The sequence below is a fragment of the Salminus brasiliensis genome, chromosome 14, assembly GCF_030463535.1.
Source record: "Salminus brasiliensis chromosome 14, fSalBra1.hap2, whole genome shotgun sequence".
Lineage (NCBI taxonomy): Eukaryota > Metazoa > Chordata > Actinopteri > Characiformes > Bryconidae > Salminus > Salminus brasiliensis.
This window is the reverse complement of record NC_132891.1, coordinates 9,782,568-9,805,754: the sequence shown is the minus strand read 5'-3', so window position 1 is coordinate 9,805,754 and position 23,187 is coordinate 9,782,568. Positions and strand designations below refer to the sequence as shown.

The 23,187-nt window shown below is 41.0% G+C and overlaps 1 protein-coding gene and 1 long non-coding RNA gene across 7 annotated transcripts; one reads left to right on the top strand and one right to left on the bottom strand.

Moving 5' to 3' along the window:
* The first annotated feature begins 3,932 nt into the window (after positions 1–3,932).
* Positions 3,933–20,970, top strand: myt1a (myelin transcription factor 1a). Of its 6 annotated transcripts, none has more exons than XM_072656486.1 (23): positions 3,933–4,152; positions 7,378–7,469; positions 8,110–8,164; positions 8,888–8,918; positions 9,042–9,104; positions 9,210–9,445; positions 9,690–10,697; positions 11,188–11,322; positions 11,424–11,514; positions 11,615–11,737; positions 11,868–12,082; positions 12,243–12,433; positions 12,550–12,774; positions 12,893–13,047; positions 13,172–13,234; positions 13,673–13,741; positions 15,184–15,246; positions 15,840–15,923; positions 16,092–16,313; positions 16,937–17,028; positions 17,114–17,217; positions 18,319–18,462; positions 19,574–20,970. In XM_072656486.1, the coding sequence occupies exons 3-23, from the start codon at positions 8,110–8,112 to the stop codon at positions 19,715–19,717; spliced, it is 3,513 nt and encodes a 1,170-aa protein (XP_072512587.1). In that variant the 5' UTR covers positions 3,933–4,152; positions 7,378–7,469; the 3' UTR covers positions 19,718–20,970. The 6 variants fall into 6 exon arrangements, with proteins under 6 accessions (XP_072512587.1, XP_072512586.1, XP_072512584.1 ...); XM_072656485.1 differs by having other exon boundaries at positions 12,225–12,433; positions 19,577–20,970; XM_072656483.1 differs by having other exon boundaries at positions 12,225–12,433.
* Positions 12,206–23,167, bottom strand: LOC140534898 (uncharacterized). The gene is made up of 3 exons (XR_011977484.1): positions 23,149–23,167; positions 15,163–15,315; positions 12,206–12,381 (listed from the first exon to the last, which is right to left on the bottom strand). It is a non-coding gene; the product is annotated as an uncharacterized lncRNA (long non-coding RNA).
* Positions 23,168–23,187: the final 20 nt, after the last annotated feature.

Sequence of the window (23,187 nt, the reverse complement as noted above, 5' to 3'; positions counted from 1 at the left end):
TCTCTCAAAAACTGCCTCACTGACTCATTCACTCAAACACCCACTGACTGACTGACTCACTCACTCAAGCACTGACTCAAGCTCTGCCTAACTGACTCACTCACTCACTCACTTGTGCACTGTCTCACTGCTTTACTGACTCACTAACTTATGCACTGCATCTTTCATTCGCTGACTCGTGCATTGCCTCATTCATTCACTCATTTTCTGAGGCACTTCCTGACTAGTTCACTCATTCATGCACTGCCTCACTCCTTCACTCACTTCCTCCTTCCCGCGCTCCCTAACTCACTCCCTAATTCCTACTTCTCATTTGAAAGCTGTAAAGTGGCACAGGAGAAGAATATTACAGTCATTTATACATTTATCTGCAAACAAGGATACAAAAAGATGATGTGAATGAGAGTCAGTGTGAAAACATGAGTTATTTTCTATCACTTTTCTATTGGTCCATTCATCATGATATTTTAACACAATATAACAAGAATTTGCCAGACTCAAACAGTGTCAAACTCGTATCCACAGAGACACAGAAGCAGAGTTACTGTCCAGTAATATCTTAATTGAAAACATTGCAAAAGGTATTAAAATTGGTAAGTTTTATTTTATGTTCAATTCAGAAAATACAAAGAAATTGTGCAGAAATGTTTGTGCTGAAGTTTCCTGTTTCCTGTAAAGGATCTGTTCACCTTTTTTTCATGACCAATAATGGTTTTGCTGTTACTTGCAGTTACATTTAAGCAAAAAGTTTGTGGTTGTCTTAGTTGATGTTAAGAATTTACACACTAGAGACATTTTAGAAAATCTGCCTCCCTGTCTCCCGTCTCTTAATCATTCCCTTTGTTTGTCCATCACTATGTCCTAGTTTCATGTATGTTTATGCACACACACACACACACATACACACACACACACACACACACACACACACTGATAGAAGTACTAGAAAGAAACTCTTAAAATGCACTGAGTATGAGTATATATGTGTGTACCAGTGCACAATAAAAAAAAACCTTACATTTAATTATTACAAAAAATAATTATATATATATATATATATATATATATATATATATATATATATATATATATATATATAACATATTGCAAAAGGTATTGGTAAGTTTTATTTTATGTTCAATTCAGAAAATACAAAGAAATTGTGCAGAAATGTTTATGCTGAAGTTTGTTTCCTGTAAAGGATCTGTTCACCTTTTTTTAATGACCAATAATCAATAATGCAGTTTAAATATATTGGAATAAAATGTATACTTTCCACTTCCATTCAAAGTTAAGAAGGCTCTGTAAAGTTCATGTTAATGTAAAGTTGTATATATCTGTATAAGTATATATATATATAATAAAATGCTGGTTGTAAAACTGGTGAAATCTGGAGCTCAGAGGAAACTTTGAGAAAGTTTCCCCTCGAGTTCTGAAAGGCGGCTGTAATGAAAGAAAGGGGAAGTTGTCCGCTCTGCCATCTGACTGAGGGAGCAGCTCCTCTCTTTTGTCCTCGCTCTCAATGGGCTTTGTTGGGGGAGCACTCCAACTGAGAACCGCTCCGATTGGCCGGCTTCGGAGGTAGAGCGTGACGCAGGCAGCGTCTGATTGGTCGAATGCAAAGTTCGAGGAGAGGTCCGCCCACGGTGGGCCAAGTTTCCCCGATACTTTCTCTGTTATTAAGAAGAGAAGTTGTAGAGTTTGAAAGCTGTGTGTGGAGCAACAGAGACACAGCAAAGATGAAGCTGTGTAAAGTTTTTCTGGGTGAGTACCACTCTTCATGCTTCTTCTCTGAACACGCTGGGCTGATTTCAGACATAGTTTAGAGACTTGTGGTGATTTCTTTGTGAAGTGTTTTATTTCCCACTGCTTCCCAGTGTTTATCAGCCCTTAATTAGTCTGTGATGCTGTTTAACAGGTTGTTTAATGGGCGATTGTTGGACCTTAACGTCTTTTCTGGCCAGTGTGGCTCTTACCGTGGTGTTTACAGCTTACTGGTGACCATGTATGTTAGAAAACCCTGTAATATAGTGTTACAGTCCCCCTATGTCCTCAGCTTATAGTGGGCTGTGAGGCTGATATGCTGGCAGAGACGAGCTGGACGTTAAAACTCTCCAGCCTCAAATCGACCCTCCAGACAGTTTGCAGACAAAGGAAACTTTTGTTTCCAGAGGGATTTGTGCTCTGAACTCTGTGGGGACTTGAGGCTGCCGTACAAGCCCGTTAAAAGTTTGAGGGAGGGAGGGACTTAGGCAGGTCCATCTGTCCATTGATGGGAGGAGGAGGAGGAGGAGGGGGAGGAGGAGGAGGGGGGGGGGGATTCTAGTCGCCTCACTCGCTCAGCTGGCACGTATGTAATATTTATACACGCTGCTGTTGTCCCGTGGAAACAGACCGCGGGGATAATTGTATGCTGCAGCACTGAGGCTGTCCATCTGCACAGAGCTGCAGGACCGGAGTGAACAAAGTTCCAGCTGGTGACCGAAGAACTTCACTCTCATTAAATATTGAAACTTTGGAGGACTTTTCTCGGGTCACGTGACGGACATGATTTTACACTTTCCTGGAATTTCTTTAATCGTCTTTACTGCAAAAACACACTTTTTAAATGTACAGTTACAGTTTTACATAATACAAGTTTAAACATTGTTATTTTGGGAGAAATAGAAGAACCAGTAAAGTTGCTCAAATAACCCCTTACTGAATAGACCCTTTATGGGCTATTTTAATAAATACAATAAAACACAATTGCTTAATCAATTAAAGAGATAACCTGAGGACTTTTATTGTTAAAAGTACAGAGAATTAAATGGGCCACTGCACATCAATCGTTTAACGCTGGATTTGTGTTTATTTTATTAATATACTCTCGGGGTTTCATCCGTTCCTTATTTTTTCACCAGTCCTCTGCTTTATTTTTGGGCTGTTGAACGTCAATGCACAATATAACTGAGCACAGTAGTTACATTTATGAAGTACAGTAAATATCGTCGCTAAATGAACTCTTAAACCAGTTAAACCCAAATAAAAAAGTAAAATAAAAACCTTGGGGCAACGTAAAATCAGTAGCCTGCTTTATTTCTAATAAAATATAGACGACCTTGGCAGAGCAATCTGCTCACAGGCCGCACTGTCGTGTATAACTGTAAATATCAGAGCTGGAGGATGTCCCGTGTCAGGCAAGCCGACTCGTCTATTACAGTGTTAAACACAGCAAAAAATAATGATCAATATTTTATAGCGTTATCTCATGTTTCCGGAAAGTAGGTTAAGCTGAACATTTGGGGACTATATGTCCGGCCCCGTTGCCTTATTTTAGCTCTAGCTGCAGCACATCAGCTGTATCCCTGCGCAGGAAAAAGTAGTTCCCTTGTTCTGTTTTTAAAAGGAGTCCTTTAAAGATGCACAGCATACTGCATATAAGATTATATAAGATATAAGAGACTATCTTGACTTGGGTGGGTAAGGGACCATATATAGTGTTGTATCCACAGCAAAATCCCATAAGGTTGAATTCTGTCTACTGCAGATGAACAGTGGAGTGCTGGGGGTTTGTTTATGTACATATTTACTGATGAAGATAAGCAGGTCGTTCATTTAAGGGGATGTACAATCACTCATTTTAGTCATGACATCGAATAAAGAAACACAGCGCGTTGCAGGTGCGTCCGGATCGTCAGGGGCTCGGCGGGGTTCTGTCCATGGTGCTGAACTCGGTCGCTGTCTACAGTGCTGAACTTCGAGCTGACGGCTAGAAGACACGGTTTAACACAGCAGGGAAAGTGCACAGGCGCTTTAAATGGCTTTTAACCCGATGTGTGTGTGTGTGTGTGTGTGTGTATGAGAGAGAGAGAGAGAGAGAGAGAGAGAGAGAGAGAGAGAGAGAGAGAATAGTAGTAGTGGCTGGCTAGCTGCGTTTGTGTACAGTTACCTGTTAAACATACATACTACAGCCTACATGCACAGTACTCTCCTTTTTAACGAATGATGGTTGGCTAGAAAGAGCATGTGTGAGACGTAGGCTACGTGTGTGTGTGTTGGGATGGTGGGGGGTGTACTAGAAGCCCATCCCCTCTTGTATTGTACATTTTACTATGATGATGTCACAGCCTGGGGTAGAGGAGGGGTGAACAATGGGCCTGTGAGCCAAAGGTAAGTCAACACTATTCTCGCCGAGCGATATTATTGTGTGGAAATGGCCTTTTGATGAGTCTACATGGTAACATTCAGGCGCAAAGGGACACACTGGACCTTGTTTTCCGTCATGAGGAGGTTTGGGACGCGCCGTGCTCGGATTATTTAAAGGTTTCTGACGGTCAGCAAAAGGGCTTTACGCAAAAAAAGGCAGGCGAAGCGGAGCGGAGCTGAAGTTCCTGCTACAAAAGAGCGAGAGGCCGCTAGCATCTCGCCCCCCAAATATACGTCGCCAAGAGGAGCACAAAAGACCAATGGTATTGCCTTACGTTGTGGTTTGGAGGCTATTTTTTGTAAGGAGAGTGTTTCTAGCGTTAGCCGGTGATCACCAGGATCTCCGTCGTGTGTTCTCCGTCGTTATGGTCGCCTAATGGGCGCCGGGTTGGCTGTCTAATCTTTGTAAATAGCACGTTTGCACCAGCTAATGTTCTCCACTGCACGTTTTACATGCTCTTTTTAGAATCAGCCTGACCTATTGGACTATTTGTACTGGCTAGATGAAGAATAGACTCTACTAGCTGCTTCGGTAGCTCTGTATATTAGCATCGCGTGTGTTTTCTTCCATTAAAGCTCATCAACTTTCCACATAGGCCCGAATCTCTGATCCATCCGTCGCTGATTCTGGTAGATGTGAAGTGTGTAATGTCGTGTATGTGGAAATGAAGGCGCAGGCCAGGCTAGTTCACAGCTGAAGTTGTAGCAGTCACAACATCACTGACAGCAGAAGAAGCCTTGGAAGTTAGTTCCAGCATGTTTGAAGGACCTGGGCTGTGGTATGTGTAGGAGAACTGGGCTTCAGAAATGCAGTGAGAGAAGCCCAAGAGTCAAGTTGCAACTCTTATTATTAATTTAGACTCTTGTTTTGTTTGTAAATTGCTGCCATTGCATTTTAAAGCTCAACTTTTTGGCCTGGGTTGTGTCTTAAAGTCTCCAGATGATGTGGCCTAGCTGTATATCCTTTATTTTCCCTTCAGTCCTGTGGTGCAGCTTTGTGAGTGGACTCAGTAAATGTCATTTAGCTCTGGAGAATGATGTGGACAGGCAGTATGGTGAAAATGAGCGCCGGTGGAAATGTCCCACGTCCTTGTGATTGGAACAGAGTGGTTACCATTACGCAGCTTTTGCAGTGATGGGTGGGGGGGGGTGGTTGTTGGCCTGATGGGAGTCATTTAAAGGCGTGGTATTGTAAGCAGAGAGAGAGAGAGAGAGAAAGAGAGGTTACTGCATCATCATGATGCTCTTATTGGAGACCAAGGTCCCATGAGACAAAACGTATTGACACAGTATTGTTGGTTGTGTATATATTGAGAATACACACACATATTTATATATATATATATATATATACAGTATATATATTAATGTGTGTGTGTGTGTGTGTGTGTATGTATGTAGCTCCAAAATGGCAACTTATAAAATAGGTAAAACAATGTAAACATTGTAGTCCAACATTTTGGAGCATTTCTGTTGTAAAGATTCACATTCTGTCAAAAAGTTACAAGGTTTTGAGTGACAGCAGTAATTCTATATATTCTATATATACTAGCATATATTAGCATTCTCAATCTTACTTCCATAGGCCAACTGCAGTGGTAGCGGCCTTTACATGTTTACTGCTCTTGAAACTCGATATCAATAATTCATTCATCTGAGGTGTTTCTGTATTCGTCGAACCTGTCCTTATACACTGAACACTGAACTGCACTGACTTCCCTTGAGTTGAACATGTATGTATCATCTCCACTTGAATAGAATACAGTGCTTCAACACCATTACCGCCAAAACAGCCAGTAAACTGAGAGACTGGCTGAAAGACATCATTCAGTGCATTGCATTACTACCGCATTGCTTTTGTCAGTACATTTATTGGCCCTTACATTTCTTCTATGTATGAGATTAATGTATTACTTCAGTGTAACGTGTTTTCATGTGAAAAACGGCAGTGCTGTGCTTTTTGTGAGTGTGTGAATGTGTGTGTGTGTGTGTGCTGGAAAGAGTAGGAGCACCAGGTGCTGCTTGAAACGTAATCAGAGGCTTTAATGAGAGCCGGGTGGAACAGCTGGGTCACATCGCTCGCTGTTCACTCACACCAGAGCCAATGAAGACCCTCACACACACTCCGCACACACCATCATGGGTCGTGTGTTAGTGTTCAGAAGCGCTTTGAATGACTTTGTTGGCTGTCGGTTTCTCCAGAGTGTTAGCAAAGGCTGGCCTGCAGCTCTTTTACCAGCTCTTACAGACTTACAGACAACAATCGCTGCAGCAGGATGTGTTGCCACTATTGAGTACCTGTCTGAATGAGGAGCTGCTATGGACAGTAACTGTCATGCTGTAAATAAGAGCATGAATTCAGAGTTTGTATATTAACAGCTCTATGTTTAGAAAAAGTGGTTACACTGATTACCAGTGTTGCTGTTTACATTTCAGCTCTCCAGGTTTTGGTGTGGTAATAATATGTATTAATGCTATTAGTGTAGTCTATATCTACCTATCCTTCCTCTCAGAAATGTATCAAACTTACAAAAAGCTTAGATTTAGTTGGTTTATTCTGCAGTAGTTCAAACTGTTGATTTGCGAACAATGTTGTCCAGATATACAAAGATATTTTAGATGTTTATTTCAACATTTCAAGTCCACCAGGAAGGTATTCGATCATAATTATTATACTGTATTTATGCTTTTATAATCCATATAGTATTTGACCTCCTGTTTGGGGAATATGTGATATTATTTATATGCAGATATTATTTGTATTACAACATAATGTTTAATGTAAAAAGTTTATTTGTCACATATTCAGTCATACATGGTACTACAAGCAGTGAAATATTTTGATGACTGTCCAATCATATGAAAAACAAAATAAAAAGACAGAATGGTTAAAATAGAAGGTAAAACAAACAAAAAACAAACAAACAAATATATATATTATATATATATAACACTTTTGGCTCGCCAGCAGGCCATAGGCCATGCCTATAATTTACCTAAATGTACCCCCCCCCCCCCCCCCCACCACCACCCCCCAAAGTTACTGTTTTTGTTCCTGCAGAAGTGTGCCCGCCATGCTGTACCGTGATAAAATGGTGCGGTTCTGTTGTGCGTGTTTGCTGTGCTAATTATGCTGTGCTGTAAGTTGTTGGTAAAGTCACATTGTGTTGTTTTTCCTTTCTCCAACAGAGAATGAGTTCCACGGGCAGCTGCTGAGCCAGAGGTGGACAAGAGGGGACAGAGTCAGCAGCTGGGAGAACAAGAGGAGCAGGAGAATCAAAGTGAGTGTGTGTGCATGTGTGTTGTGTAATGGTTTAGCTATGGAGTGCTTTGAGTATCATGCTTTCTGTGCTTCACCAAGAGAGCTATCACACAGGAAAGAACCTTGAGTTCTTCTTTTTTCTATGAAGTGCTACAACTCCTTTTCTCTTTTCTCTCACTGAAGCTTCTGCTCAATTTTCTCTCTTCATTTCTATTGTCCCTATTTACTCTACTTACTTTCTCTCTCTCTCTCTCTCTCTCTCTCTCTCTCTCTCTCTCTCTCTCTCTCTCAGTATTTTTTTTCTTTTATTCTCTCCAACACACACCCTCCTCCCAGTCCTCTCAGCGGGTCATGGTGTGAATCTCAAAGGACCAGATTGGAAGTGTAGTATTGATTCTGCTGTTTTAAAGGGTTTAAAGGATGCACAGAGCCACTCTGGTTCCAGTAACATCAGACTCTGCTCAGCCCAGGGGACCATTAGATGATTCTTGCTCATGGAGGAGGATAGACTCGAGCTCAGGCATTGACATTTGAGCTCAGATAAAGCTCGTTCGTGTGACAGAAGCCTGTTTAAGCACAGGATGGACAGTTTGACCAGCACAGTATAATCACTAGTAGAAAAATAATATGCTGAATAATGTGTGCTGCATGTGTTCCAGATGAGCCAAGACACAGAAGAGAAGAGGACACGGACTCGCTCAAAGGGCATCAGAGGTGAGGATAGTTTGTTGTGTAAAAATCAATATGGAAACATAGAATACAACAGAATACAGTAGAATTAAGATAAAAGTATCTAATGGAAACAATAACAGTTCTATATGCTGTATTGTAATTAAAGGGTTTTAGTAGAACCGTTATTTTAAAGAGTGTAGAACCAATGCACTATTCAGCACTACTAAACTAGGTTATACTCTCTCTGGCCTATTTATGTGAGATCTTTAAGCTTTTTTATGAAAGATGAATCTCTAAGTATCTAATCTCTTTATGAATCTACTAAGTATTCACTATATAGGCAAAAGTAGTGGGACACCTGTTCATTCATTGTTTCTTCCGAAATCAAGGCTATTATCAAGGTTTATCCTGCTTTTGTTGGAGTAACTGTCTCTACTGTCCAGGAAGGCTTTCTAATAGATTTCAGAGCATTGCATTCAGCCCAAACCTGGCTTTAGGCATGGTTGCAATGGGTTCATGTTTACCTGCTCCAGAGAGTCCTACAGTGACTAGGCAAGCTACATGTGTGCTTTGCACATGTGTTTCAGCGATGGGTGTCCAGTAGCTGAATGCATTTATTAGAAGGGATGTCCACAAACATTTGGACGTATAGCCTACATAGTGTACGATAGCAAAAGTTCACAGTCACTGGGAGTTTGTGATATATGGTAATGTTTTTTTTTGTGAAGATAAACTATACAAATCTTGCTTTTCCCTTTCTTTCAGTTCCTCTTGAGCTTGTGGGACAAGAGTACAGGTATCATTTTTGATCATCTCACTTTGTACTGATTAAATGCACTAAATATTTCCCATAAATGTTGAACATTGTCAAACATTAAGTAATAAACTAACCAGATGTCTGTTTTTCTTTATTTATTAGCTGCCCCACTCCTGGATGTGATGGTTTGGGCCACGTCAGTGGAAAATATGCTCGACACAGAAGGTAACATTAGCCAGGATGTCAGGCCTTCTTCCAAACTAATAAATATATGGTTAGCACATCAATGACTCACTTACCTTATTTTCACTTACCTGATGCTTCTAACAGTGCACTGGGTTGCCCGTTGGCCAAGAAAAGGAAACTCCAAGAGGCTGAAGAGAGCCAGGCAGCTTCGAAAAAGAAGCCCAATCCCTTGAAGCTGGCAATGGATGATGGATTCAATGCAGACAGTGACACAAACAGTGAGGCTGAACCAAAGGATGAAGCCACAGAGTCAGACGAGGAGACAGCAGAGAAAGAGGTGGAGCCTAAGAAGAAGGAGGATGCATCAGAGCGATTGGCTGGTAAGGAATTATGTTTTGATCAAAAACTAAAAATAAAGATTTTTAAATGGCTATAAGTTTCAATTTATAGTTCTGGATATATTACCTTTTAACATTTAAACTTTTACATTATGTGGACTTTTAAATCTTATAAGTTAATGATCCTTCCATCTTCTATGCTCTATAGAACCTCTTTATTTTTGAGAGCACAAGCATGTCATTCCATCAGTACGCTAAATGTTTTATATTTGTGATCTTACCATAGTTGCTCCTTCTGAAAAATCTTCACAAGTTGAAGATGAAGAGAAAAACACAGCAGTCCAAGAAATTCCTGTCCCAGAGCCTGAAGAGGAACCTAAGAAAGAGCAGATTGAGACCACACCTATCCAACATGTCACAATGGAGACTGAAAGTGCTGAGGGGCTTCAAGTTGCTGAAGAGATCCAGGCTGGAGAAGATGAGGATGGAGAGGGAGGAGAGGAGATGACAGATGAAGAGAGGATGACACAGCAACTAAAAGTTGCAGAGGAACCCATGCAGATGGTAGAAGTAGAGGACTGTGAAGATGAAGAGGAGCCTGACGAGGAAGGTGAGGAGGGCCAGTGCTTAAGTCAAAAGAACAATTCGGACCACCAATACTTTAGCGGGGACTTCAACAAAGTCCAGGCCAAAGAAAGTGAGGCAAAGACAAACTGTCCAGAAGATGACGTGGATGAAGAAGAGGAGGAGGAGGAGGACGAAGAGCAAACAAAGCCTGACCACTCCCCCATCGTACTGGCGACCAGCTTTCCAACTCAAGTATCAGAACCAGATGTCGTGATGAACTGCATTGAAAAGCTAGATGCTCCCTTATCCGAGGACGAGGAGGATGAAGAAGAAGAGGAGGATGATGACGAAGAAGAAGAAGAAGAAGAAGTAGAAGAGGTGCCCAACAAAGCCTCGCCCACAGTGGTCATCGAGTTGCATTCTGAAGGAGATGACGAAGAGAATGAGGAAGAAGAAGAGGATGAAGGAGAAGAAGAAGTGGAGGAAGCAGAAGATGAGGAGATGGACAGCATGTCTCACAGGTCAGAGGTCACGGACGAGTCCGAGACGTACGACATGACGCGGGGGAACCTAGGGCTGCTGGAGCAGGCCATTGCGCTGAAGGCCGAGCAGATTGGACGCAGCTCAGAAGAAAGCCTCTCCCCAGAGCAGCAGAGCTACCACAGTTCAGATGACAGAAGCAGCAAAATGCCAGACCATGCAGCACGCAGGGGATACTACAGCAAAGGTAGTGTCAGCGTACATTAAGCTCTAGAGTGGGCTAGAAGGGTATTGAGCTGTGGAGCAGTGGAACTGTGTTCACTGGAATGATAGTTGGTGTTCCATCCTATACTTTTGGGATGGGGAGTTGCAATCAAATCCTCACAGCAATGCTCCAGATTATAGTGGAAAGCCTTCATTGGAGAGTAGAGACAGTTACTCCAATGAAAGAAGGATAAACTCTTTGTTTAATATCTTTGATTTTGGAAAAAAGAATGACTGAGGAGTTGTCCCAATACTTTTGATTATTTATAAAAAGTCATTTTAATCTATCAGCTGCAAATTTGGCTTTATTTTATTTTAAAACTTTGATTCAAGCATTTTGTTAGTATGTATTGATCAGAGGAAAAACTACAGTGTCAGTTATTGGATATTGGATTCAAAAATTGGTAAAACGGCAAATCCTATGATGAAACTCATGTTTTGTCTTCATCTTACCATCTATCTTTTCATCACAGACGGTTCCAGATCAGAGAAAAAGGAAGTGAAGTGTCCCACCCCAGGATGTGATGGCACAGGTCATGTGACCGGTCTGTATCCTCACCACCGGAGCCTTTCTGGGTGCCCGCATAAGGACAGGGTTCCGCCTGAAAGTAAGTGCTACCAATCGTACTTTTTATTATACACCTCCATCGCCATATTTACTCATTTTATATCTCCCACCGGCTCTGACATCTTTTCTCCATCTTCATAGTCTTGGCCATGCATGAGAACGTGCTGAAATGTCCGACACCTGGGTGCAATGGCCAAGGCCATGTCAACAGCAACCGCAACACCCACCGCAGGTAAATTCAGAATCTTTAAATCGGTTCTAATCAGCACTGACATTTTAGGTCTAGTTAAAACAGTATTATTTACGACAGGCATAATTTTCTCTCTTTTCAGTTTATCTGGCTGCCCGATCGCTGCCGCAGGTAAACATTCAAAGATTTACGAGAAGCCATCTCAGGCCCAGCCCTCAGTCAGCGAGCAGTCTGTTGGAGGCTCTAACTCAGACAGAGTGCTCAGGTAAACTGCCTGCTTGATGTGGATCTCTGTTCTAGATAGAAATATCAGTGAGAAATGCCATTCTATTGTGACATACTTTTGTTATTGCCAGCAAATTGCTTCGAAACTAACATCCCCTTCTTTCCTTTAGGCCCATGTGTTTTGTGAAGCAGTTGGAGATCCCTCAGTACGGTAGCTACAGGCCTAATGTGGTGCCAGCCACTCCTCGAGCCAACCTGGCAAAGGAGCTGGAGAAGTACTCCAAGGTGTCCTTTGACTATGCAAGCTTTGACGTGCAGGTGTTTGGCAAGCGCATGCTTGCCCCAAAGATGCCCACCAGCGAAACCTCACCTAAAGCCTTCAAATGTAAGCCCACTTCACCACTCCATTATTTTACAGTCAAAGAAGCAAGAAGCAGATACTTTCTAATACTTTTAGATTTTTTACTCTTTATTTTATACATATTACAAATTTTATTGTGTATCCATGTTGTGGTCTTGATTAACAGCAAAACCATTCCCAAAAGCTTCCTCCCCAAGCCAGAGCCTATCTGGAAGCTATGCCAAGAGCAGCTCCTCCTCCACTTCCAGTGGATACGACTACTCCCACGATGCCGAGGCTGCTCACATGGCCGCCACTGCCATCCTCAACCTGTCCACGCGCTGCTGGGAGAGACCAGAGAACATCAGCACCAAGCTTCCGGAGCAGGCCAGCAAGGTATGTTAAATAAGTGCAAGTGAACCTCATGACCAATCCCAAAGAAGTTCAGATGCAGTCAGATGTGGTGCAACATCATGATGTTAAATGTGTTATTCTCATCCTTTCCTCTCAAGGACATGGATATCGAGGTTGATGAGAATGGTACCCTGGACCTCAGCATGAAGAAGCCCAAGAGAGAGGGTGTGAGGTCACCTGACCCTTCTTCCTCATCCTCATCTTTCTCACAACAGCATGGAGTCACCTCACCTAACTCTGGCCACACCTACAAAGTGGAGGAGTGGGAGGCGCCTCTGGACTATACCAAGACAAGCCGGCAGAAGGAGGAGGAGCCTGAGGAGGTTTGCAATCTTCACCTTCATCTGTTTCTAACATCAGATATGAATCATCTGGATTAGGGCCATGTACCTTTTTATGGTTTTAGCTGATTTCGCTCACCCTCATCTATTATGGTTAAAGGTGGATTACACCATACAGTCCCACACATCCTCTGATGCAGAAGATGATGATGTCACGCAAGAGAGTCTGGAGGACAGAAAGTACCCTGGTGAAGTCACAACTTCCAGCTTCAAAGTCAAGCTCCAACCCAAAGACACCAAGAAAGAGCTCCTGCTGTAAGTCTCCTCCAGACAGTTAGCAGCAGAAGTAGAAGGATTTGCCATTTGCTAATCTGACAGAAATGTTAATTAACAATTAACAATGTCACTTAACCATAACACTCCTTTACTCTGTGTCCAGATGTCCCACCCCAGGATGTGATGGCAGTGGTCACATAACAGGCAACTATGCATCTCACCGCAGGTATAACACTGACTATCACTTAGACCCATACTAACCAACCCTGCCTCTGTTTTCCTTTTAATATGTGTCTTTTTAAAAGAACACATCTGTTCCTCACACTCCAAAACTCACTGTACTTAACCTTTTTCATTTCTGCTCTTTATGAGCACTAAAGTCTGAGCAACACTTAAGTAACAGCTCTAAGCCTCTGCATTCACCATGCACCATTAGTATTAATCAGCTCCCTGTCATTTGCTAATTCACAAATACTACAAACAATGCTACCACCCACAACAGCCATTCAAATGCAAGCTAAACTGGCCAGTCTCACTCTTCTTGTCCAAATCGATCCCGAGTATAACCATAGATATACCCACAGAAATGTACTCCTCCTCTACCAGGCGCTTACATTTCTCCAATCTCTTCTCTTTCTTCCTCTGCTCTGCTTCCTTCTTCCAGTCTCTCTGGGTGTCCTCTTGCTGATAAAAGTCTTCGGACCCTCATGGCTGCCCACACTGGTGAACTCAAGTATGTCTGTCTGCTTATCTTGCCTCTAAATCACTGCCAACCTGCTTCTGCTGCTTAACTGTACAGCATACTGCTGTTACTACTAAATTCTGAACTTTGCTGTTAATACAAACTAAAAACATGATACTGTGCTTTAGTTTGTGCTGGTGTTTCTTTCTGGGGCTCTGCCAATGCCTTTTAAACCTCTTAGCCACTGTCTTGCCTACCTCTGTTGCTGGTCACTGATACTGATACTACAAGTGACCCTTGTGGGAATGTTAAAATCTAATCCGTCATTGCATAGTGAACTAGATAGTAGTGGAATCATAGTGCACTTTAAAAAAAGGGCTAAAATAAGTTAAATAAAGACTTAGTACACATAGACATAGTACTGAGTTTAACATGTAGACATAGTACTGAGTTTAACAAAGGCTACTTAAAGGGGAACTCAAATTTTCCAAAACATCTAAAGATTCAGTTGTAAACAGACATTCATTGTGGTTTGATGAGGGAAAATGACTAATTCAGGGGTAATAGGGGCTGTGATGTCTACAACATGCATGTACACAGTCATATCACAATATTTTATGACTCCCTGCTTAATGATGGAAATAAGCACCCTTGGTTTGGATGACACTAGTGAGACATTGTGGCATGGGCTGTATTAGGTGACGGAAGGTGTTCATTATAGAGGCTAACTGCTCCACACTGGCAAGTTGATTGCTCTGTAGCACTCGCCTCAGTCGTCCTTCCCCTCAGGCACCAGTGGCCCCCGGGGCAGTCTGTTCTCAGTACATCTTTACTAAGGCGGCTCTAGAGCACCCCACACAGTTTGCGGTTTCCAAGATGCTACCACCCTTCGCCTGGTACCCCTATTATCATGCCCATTTTTGACTTCAATCAAATTGCGTCCTTTGCCCACTAGGATCATTTTGCACTCTGCTACAACTGACTGGTGTGCTCGCTTAGGTATACGAGCAGCAAAACCCTGTCACGTGGCATCAGTGAGTTCATTCCAAACCTAGGGTGGTCATAATATCCTGATATGACTGTGTAGTTTATGTAATTTACTGCCCAAAATGAACAGAGAACCTGTGAGTGACTTCAGAGTATTTATGTGTAATGCTGATAATAACGAAGTAGAAGTAGATTTGAAGGCTTATCTTGGGGATTGTTTTCCATACAACATATAGATAGAGACTTTACTGCCATTAAATAATTCAGACACCCCTGTTCCTATCATCACCACCACGGTAAACAGTTCTGACTTGGTAGGTTTCTCTACAGTGATGCACTTCACATCAAACCACTGAGACCACTGAAAACCACCTGAATGGCTTTGTTTCCATTCTAACCCTTTAATTCTGACAATTTGGTGAAATTCCTCTGTAAACTAATGAAAATAAATGACTCTGATACAGGAGTATTATGATTGTACTAACCTATAACGCTCTGGCCTCCAGATGTCCCACACCAGGGTGCGACGGATCAGGACACATCACTGGAAACTACGCCTCACACAGAAGGTACACCAACCCTACCAATCTATCAGCATCCTTTGCACAGATGCAGTTACTGGGTTGAATCAGATCAGGCTGTATCAGAGGGAATAATTTGTTATTGTCATGTAAAAACTTTGTATCTTGTTTTTATTTCCACTTTATTTAATTATTTGCATGGCATGACAATTTCACAATTAATGGACCAATAGAAATACTCCAAAATGACTTGGAGTTAAATAGTCTTACATTGACTTCCATTGAGCATAAGAATGTATTTTACTTTTCATGTAAAGTTGTCATTTTTCAACACACTAGAAAATAAAGGCGTTACAAAAGGTTCTTAGAGCGATGCCATAGAAGAAGCACTTTTAGACCATTTTTCTAATAGAGATGTGACTATTACACTGATACAGAACCTTTACATCAAGAGAAGGTTAGCTGGGTCTTTTAAAGGTTATTCACAGTCACACATCTCTATGACAAAGATGGTTCTTTATGGAACCAAAAGTGGTTTTCTGTGGCATCGCTCAAAGAGCCTTTGCTCTTTCATACACCACTCACTCTAACTAAGCCAAAAGACATTGTACCTTGATTAACATTTGCCATGTTGTTGGCAGTTTATCTGGATGCCCTCGTGCCAAGAAAGGAGCAGTCAAAACAACCCCCACCAAGGATGACAAAGAAGATTCAGAGCTGATCAAGTATGTCCTTCAAAAAAGCATTTGCCTTTCACTAGTTTCTGTCTTTCAGCCCAGCTGGAAAGTACTGGAAACACTTCCATAAGCACCCTAACTTCCTCTATTACCTAATTAATGTGCTTCAGTTACACAGCACTGACGTTCAGTTAAAACCTGCTTGTGCGTCCACAGGTGTCCTGTGCCTGGCTGTGACAGTCTGGGTCATATCAGTGGGAAGTATGCCACCCATCGCAGTGCCTATGGCTGCCCGCTGGCTGCACGGAGGCAGAAGGAGGGCCTGCTGAACGGGACACCTTTCTCCTGGAAGTCATTCAAGACGGAGGGCCCCACATGTCCCACCCCGGGATGTGATGGCTCTGGCCATGCAAACGGCAGCTTCCTCACACACCGCAGGTACGCTACAGGATACAGGGCTGGAGGGGTTGCTCTCACATTGTTATGTGTGCACTCAAAATTAAAGGTGCTACAAAGGTTGAAGCACCTTCATTTTTTTCTTTTTTTACATCAATAAAAACCTCAAAAGCACTTATTGTCAGCTCATTTTACAGTGTGTATCAGTCCACTGATCATCGGTTGCTTAGTAACAATAATGGTTGCTATTCTGCAAGCTGTCCAATGTTTGTGGACACCCTTACTAATGAATGTATTTAGCTACTTTAAGCTGCACCCACTGCTGACACAAATGTGCAAAAGCACGCACACAGCTTGTCAAGTCCTTGTACAGACGTGTTGCCAATGGGACTCTCTGCAGCATTTAGCTGTGGAGCAGTGGAACTACGTCCACTGGAATGATGCATGGTGCTCCATCCTATACTTTTGGGATGCAGTGGGCTGGTGATCATCCAACCTCCTGAGCTTACTAATGCTCTTGTTGCTAAATGCAATCAGATCCTCACAGCAATGCATCAAAACCTAGTAGAAAGCAGCCTTCCCTGGACAGAAATGCATCTAATCAGCAGCAATTTAGAAAATTCCCCTGCTTGAGCCTAACCTTCCTTTGCCCTCTCTGCCCACAGCCTATCAGGTTGCCCTCGAGCTTCTGCCAACAAGAAAAGAGCGAGGTTCCCAGGGGACGACTACATCAGCAAGAAATTCAGGGCGAGCGATGGTAAGAAGAATGATCACGTTTGAGATAGATGCTATTTTTATTGCTGAGACCTGCAAATTTCATAACATGCTTTTTCTTTCCACAGTTCTTGATAATGATGAAGACATAAAGCAGCTGAACAAAGAGATCTGTGAACTCAACGAGTCCAACTCGGAGATGGAGGCAGACATGGCCAACCTACACACACAGGTCAGCTGACACTGAGAGCAGTCTGAATGTAATTCCGTGGCCCTGGGATGATGTGTTATACAGTATATTCTGTTCCGTCAAATCTGTAATAGCACAGATTGAACCTTAGTTTCAATAAGGAAAGAAGACCTAGTTTTCAGCCATCATTGGAAATATAATGTTGATCTGAAATTGGGGTGGATGAGATATAACAATGAGATCTTGTTAACATGGGAAGCATGAGACATCATGATAAGCTTTTCTGAGCATATCGTGGGCATCATCAGCACAAAACACTCATTATTTGCAGATTTCATTAAAAACAGATTTAACAGAAGCTTTCAAATGGTGTAGCAGCACTGCAAAATAATTATGTCTTAGCAAGTGAAACCATCTTACATCTAGTCAAATTATTTCATATCTCATTAAGAATATTATTAGATTATTTAACTTGATCCCAATGTCCAATATTCCTCCAGCATTACAAAGAAATTGAAAAAAAAAAAAAAGTAAGCTGGAGCAAAATATTTTATATAAATGTAAAAAAATTAGAAACAAAGGGAGAGAGAGAGAGAGAGAGAGAGAGAAAGAGAGAGAGCAAGAGAGAACAAAAACCATGTATTTCCAAAACTCCAAAACTTCACAGGAGAGTGTAGCTTGCATACATGTAACTCGGCTGTTTTGCAAGTGCATTTTTTTCAGACCCCAGGAAAGCAAATATCATAGTACGTATTACTGCTGTCCAATGAAAAACATGTATCTCCATTTTGTCCGTTTTTAGTTTTCTCCATAGTTTAAACCCTGTAGCTGCTCTCTATACTATATCAATAATTCTGGACCAATACAAATTCTCTAAATAACCTCTTATTTTACATTATTTGGCTTTTCTTCTTACATTGACTGTAAAGTCACCATTTTGGAGATACATGTTTTTCATTGGACAGCGATGATGTTTGGATTATGAAAATAATGTCTTCAGGTGTTGTAATATTATATTTTTTCCCCATTTTCCATTCCTGTTGCATATGATGTTAACACTGGCTCTTTGAGTCTGTGACTAATGTCCTAGGTGGATTATTATTATTACTTCTAATGGATTGTTTCTCCGATGCTTCTCCACAGATCTCATCAATGGAGAAGAACCTGAAGAACATGCAGGAGGAAAACAAACTCATTGAAGAGAAAAACGAGGCTCTGTTCATTGAGCTGTCTGGACTGAGCCAGGCGCTTATCCGCAGCTTGGCCAACGTCCGTCTCCCACAGATGGTGAGGAAACTAGCCACCTACAGTGTTATGCAGTGTTCAATACCAAATACGCTGCTTGTGAAGTAGAAATCCTCTGCTGAGTAAATCATGGACCTCCATTCAGAGTAGCGTACTGTCAAATCTGATCATACAAACTGATGAACTTGGTAAATGTAAATTGGAATTTTTAAGCTAGTCAAGCTATCAGATATTTCTCATTATGAGATATTATTTAAGTAAGTTTATTTAGCTCATTTATTTAGCTTAATTAGATACTTTGCCTTAATCCATGGCTTGTTTGAAATGTTACATTTTGAAACAAGGCAAATAATCAGCAAATGTGATACTTCTGCGATTTTACTTTCTTCTAATATTATAATAACATTCTTATAATGAGAAATATGTATCATTGCTGTCATTTAAAAACCTAGTAGCTTCTAAAAGGAAGCTTTACAGGAGAAGTAAAAACACATCTTAACTTTCAATGAAAGTCAGTGCGACAATTTTTTATTCCAAGTCATTTTGGATTATTTCCATTGGGCCATTCAGCATGAAATGTAAATGAAAATGTAGATACAATGTAAAGAGCTACTGCCAGATTTACATTATGTCAAAAATCAAAATAATTTACAAATTTTAATACACTTAAAATCATATTATCCTTCAATCAATGATGATGATTCAGTGGAAAAACACATTTCCACATTTTCCTGCTTACTCTAAATGTAGCCCCTCAGTCAAGACAATTTAATTTAATTTTAACTAAGGTTTAACCCCTTAGTACACTTTCAGTAACTACAGGGACTTCCGTACAAACTGGTGGGGCTATTCTTTGGTAATATACATTTATAATGACACTTAGGCTGTTAGTCAGCCAAAATCTTTTCTTGTTCCTACAAGGAACCCCCAGAGCATTTAGTGAGATTTTGTCATTTGTAGGCTTCCTAATAGATCATACTGTGTTCTACACCACAGCCACAGTATGTTAGGGTGAATTGGGGGTGTGTCATTCACATTAGATGTGTAAATACGAGACTAGTGTGTGAACAGCGTGTGTAACCGTTTGTACAAGCTCTTTAATACAGAGATTAGCTTCCCATTCTAACCCGTTCTAATTTTCTGCTTCCCACAGCAGGAGCCCATCAGCGAGCAGAACTTTGACACCTACGTGGACACTCTAACCCACATGTTCTCAAACAAAGAGTGCTACCAGAACCCGGAGAACCGAGCCTTGCTGGAATCCATCAACCAAGCCGTCAAAGGCATAGAGGTGTAAACACGACAGCAGGCTGCGGAAGTGGAGATCCGATAGCAAACAGACAGCTGGAAAGAGTGTGACAACCGTGAGACACTGTGGGTTGTAAAACAGACCACCAATACTTCATGTACTGTTAAAGGACATCCAGGTTTTGTATGTGACAGCCCTGAAGACGAGGATGAGGAGCGCTGCGGAGTTCAGAGGAAAAGGACCAAATTCAGAAATCCAGTCTTGCTGCTTTAACGTTTAAATGACGAAGAAAAAAAAAAAACGACCCTTAAAAAAGGTACTTCTTCTTCTTCGGGGTTATTTTTGGACGTTGCCTCTTATTAGCAAACAGCTCACACCCATCCCGATCTGCCTTTCTTACTCTTCTCAGCGAAACGGAGGTTGTCATGAAAAAAAGCTGTGAGATTGGTGTGTGTGCGTGTGTGTGTTTGTATGTACATGTGCGTATGTTTGACATGTAATGTCTGAAGGTACTTTCAGAATTCCTGGCGTCCCCTTTATGAATCATGATTAGGAAGCAGCACTGCTATTGTTTGTACCCTGTATGATGATGTTGTCTCATATTTGGTGAAGACCTTGTTCCAGTCCCATTTAGAAATGGCCATAGTATTTGAGAACATAGATATTGCACTTCCATAAATAGGTTGTAGTCCCATGGTCATATTATTATTATTATTATTATTATTATTATTATTATTACTATTTAAATTTGATCCTTGATTATGTAAGTTTTATTTATTTATTCATGTCCAGGTGTTGATTATTTTGGTTATTTATTCATCAGTGTCTATTTATGAGCTTATTTATTTTACACAACAAAATTCTATAAGCAGCTTTTTAACAGTCAATATAATCAGAATATTTGCCCTCTGTGTTGAAGAAGGAGGCAATATTTTAAAAAATAATTATCCACAGCAAGCGTTTTATAAACCTTCCTATTTATTTTAAAGACAGGGATTTTTAATCTCTTTTTTAAGTGCAAATATTTTCTATCAATTTTTTATATTATTTTCTAATATTCTCTTTTATTTAATGAATTTTTGTTTTCCATAAAAGTATTTTGACACCCTCCACAGTGAAGTGGGTTAAACAGATACAGTATGATGTATTTATTATTGTTATTATTTATTTAATATTTAAGTACAAATTGAATGGAGATCTTGTTGCAATATTTATTTTGTAAATGTATCTGTGTTAGTGACTGCTGCATATGGATAGACTTTGCCCATCTGTCGGTGATGAAATAAAAGGGAACTCTATCACCTAAATCGTGTTACTGCATGCATTAATGAAGCATTTCTTATTCATTTGTTCTTCAATATTGGGTATGCAGCCATATTTAGTATTTAATATTAATTTATGGTAATTATGCTGCGCTTTGATAGTACTTGGGTGACACCTGCTGGTTGATCCGGGGAACAGCCGCTGCTATCTGTTCATCAAAGGCCTATGAAAAATCCATACAATACATGGAAAAATACCACCTTGTCATGAACCTATTTGCACCATGCCTAATGCCAGATGTGGACTAGAGGGGTATAAAGCCCCCCAGCATTGAGCTGTGGAGCAGTGGAACTGTGTTCTCTGGTGCTCCTTCTGGGATGAGTTAGAGAGTTGGAGATGAGGTGGGTTGCTGATCATCCAAAATCCTGACCACACTGATGTTCTTTTCGCCCAACGCAATGACATACTCACAGCAATGCTTCAGAATCTAGTAGAAATTGTTCTCTGGACAGTAGAGACAGTTACTCCAACAAAAGCAGGATCAACTATTTTTAATACCCTTGATTTCAGAAAAAAACTATGAATGAGCAGGTGTCCCAATACTTTTGTCCATATACTGTATGTCTTAAAGGCAAGTAAAACAGCCATTTGTATTCTAAAGAATAAAGAGATGTAGCAAATATAAATTGTGTTTTTGGCAAATAAAACCACACAAATGTTATAAGTGAACCTCATTAAGGCTGCAGGATAGAACCGGTTCTAAAAAGGTTCTAAAAAATCTGGCCTGTCAATTTTTTCATTTATGTTCTCAACAACACTGGACATAACTAGAGATTTGTGCCCTTTAAATGACAACTTAATGTACACACATTTCTCATTAGAAAGATTTGGCTGTAAATTGCTTCTGGGGATATGAAGCCAACATATCCAACAAACACCAGAAATTTTCTGTCTCATTGTTTTTTCTTTAAAGATTCATGTTCCTCTGCTCCAGAGGGTCCTATTCTATGGACATTACTTCTCTGCTGAGACAAGACAAGGCTGTGTGTGTGCATTTGCTAAATGCATTCATTCAAAAATGCGTCCACAAACATTTGGACACAGTGTAAGTTTACTACTTTCATATATACTCAAAGACATTACTGGGCAAACATATGCTTAACTATTTAACTATCAGAAAAGTAGGTCATCAAGCTCAGACTACAGACATTTACAGCTAAGAACCTCCCATCAGACAGTGTGAGTGTGTGCTGTTTGATAGATGGGCTGCCAGCTGGTCTGCCAGCAACAACCAGTATGACCAAGCTTGTTGACCAGCATGACCATTATGATCAGCCTTACCGAACTAGTCAACCATTACGACCTACATAACCATGCTGGTTGACCAGCTTAACCACACTGATTTACCAGTATGACCAAATTGACCAAACCAGTAAACCAATATGCCCAGACTGACGACCAGATTGGTTATGTAGGTCATGCTGATGGATTAGCTGGTACATGACAAGACATGACTGCCCTATTCACCGTTTGTGAATTGTGTTGGACACAGATGGAATTTGGCCCCTAACTCATCCATGCAGTGCAGATGTTTCCTCCCAGATGACCCTCTTTTCAGCTACAATATCTGACAAAAATATTGGGACACCTACTCAAAAAATCAAGGGCATTCATTCAGCAATAAGAGCATTAGTGAGGTCAGGATGCTGGACGATCAGCACCCCATCTCATCCTCAAATCAGCCCAAAAGGATTGGATGGAGCACCAGCCATCATTCCAGAGAGGACAGTTCCCCTGCTCCACAGCTGGATGCTGGGGTATTTACATCCCTCTAGCCACACCTGGCATTAGGCAGCATGTAGGAGATGCTGCTCCAGAGAGTCCTATTCTATTGACAGCACTCCTCTACAGAGACTAGACAATGCCGTGTGTGTGTGTGCATCTGCTGAATGCATTCATTAGTGTCCACAAACATTTGGACATATAGTCTACCAGCAAAAGCTCGTGTTAAACTGGACTAAACTACCCAGCACTGTAGTTGTTATATATATATATATATATATATATATATATATATATATATATATATATATTCCAGGCTACTTTTGTACTTTTACTCAACTTTAGCTCGAGCAGAAAACTCTGGTCATCAATATTTCATATGCAGGATCAGTGAATAAATAAGCCAATCAATCGATACCCCTGCTAATGCATACTTAATGAGGTGTGTTCGTGCAGCTCACTCAGGGAACCCA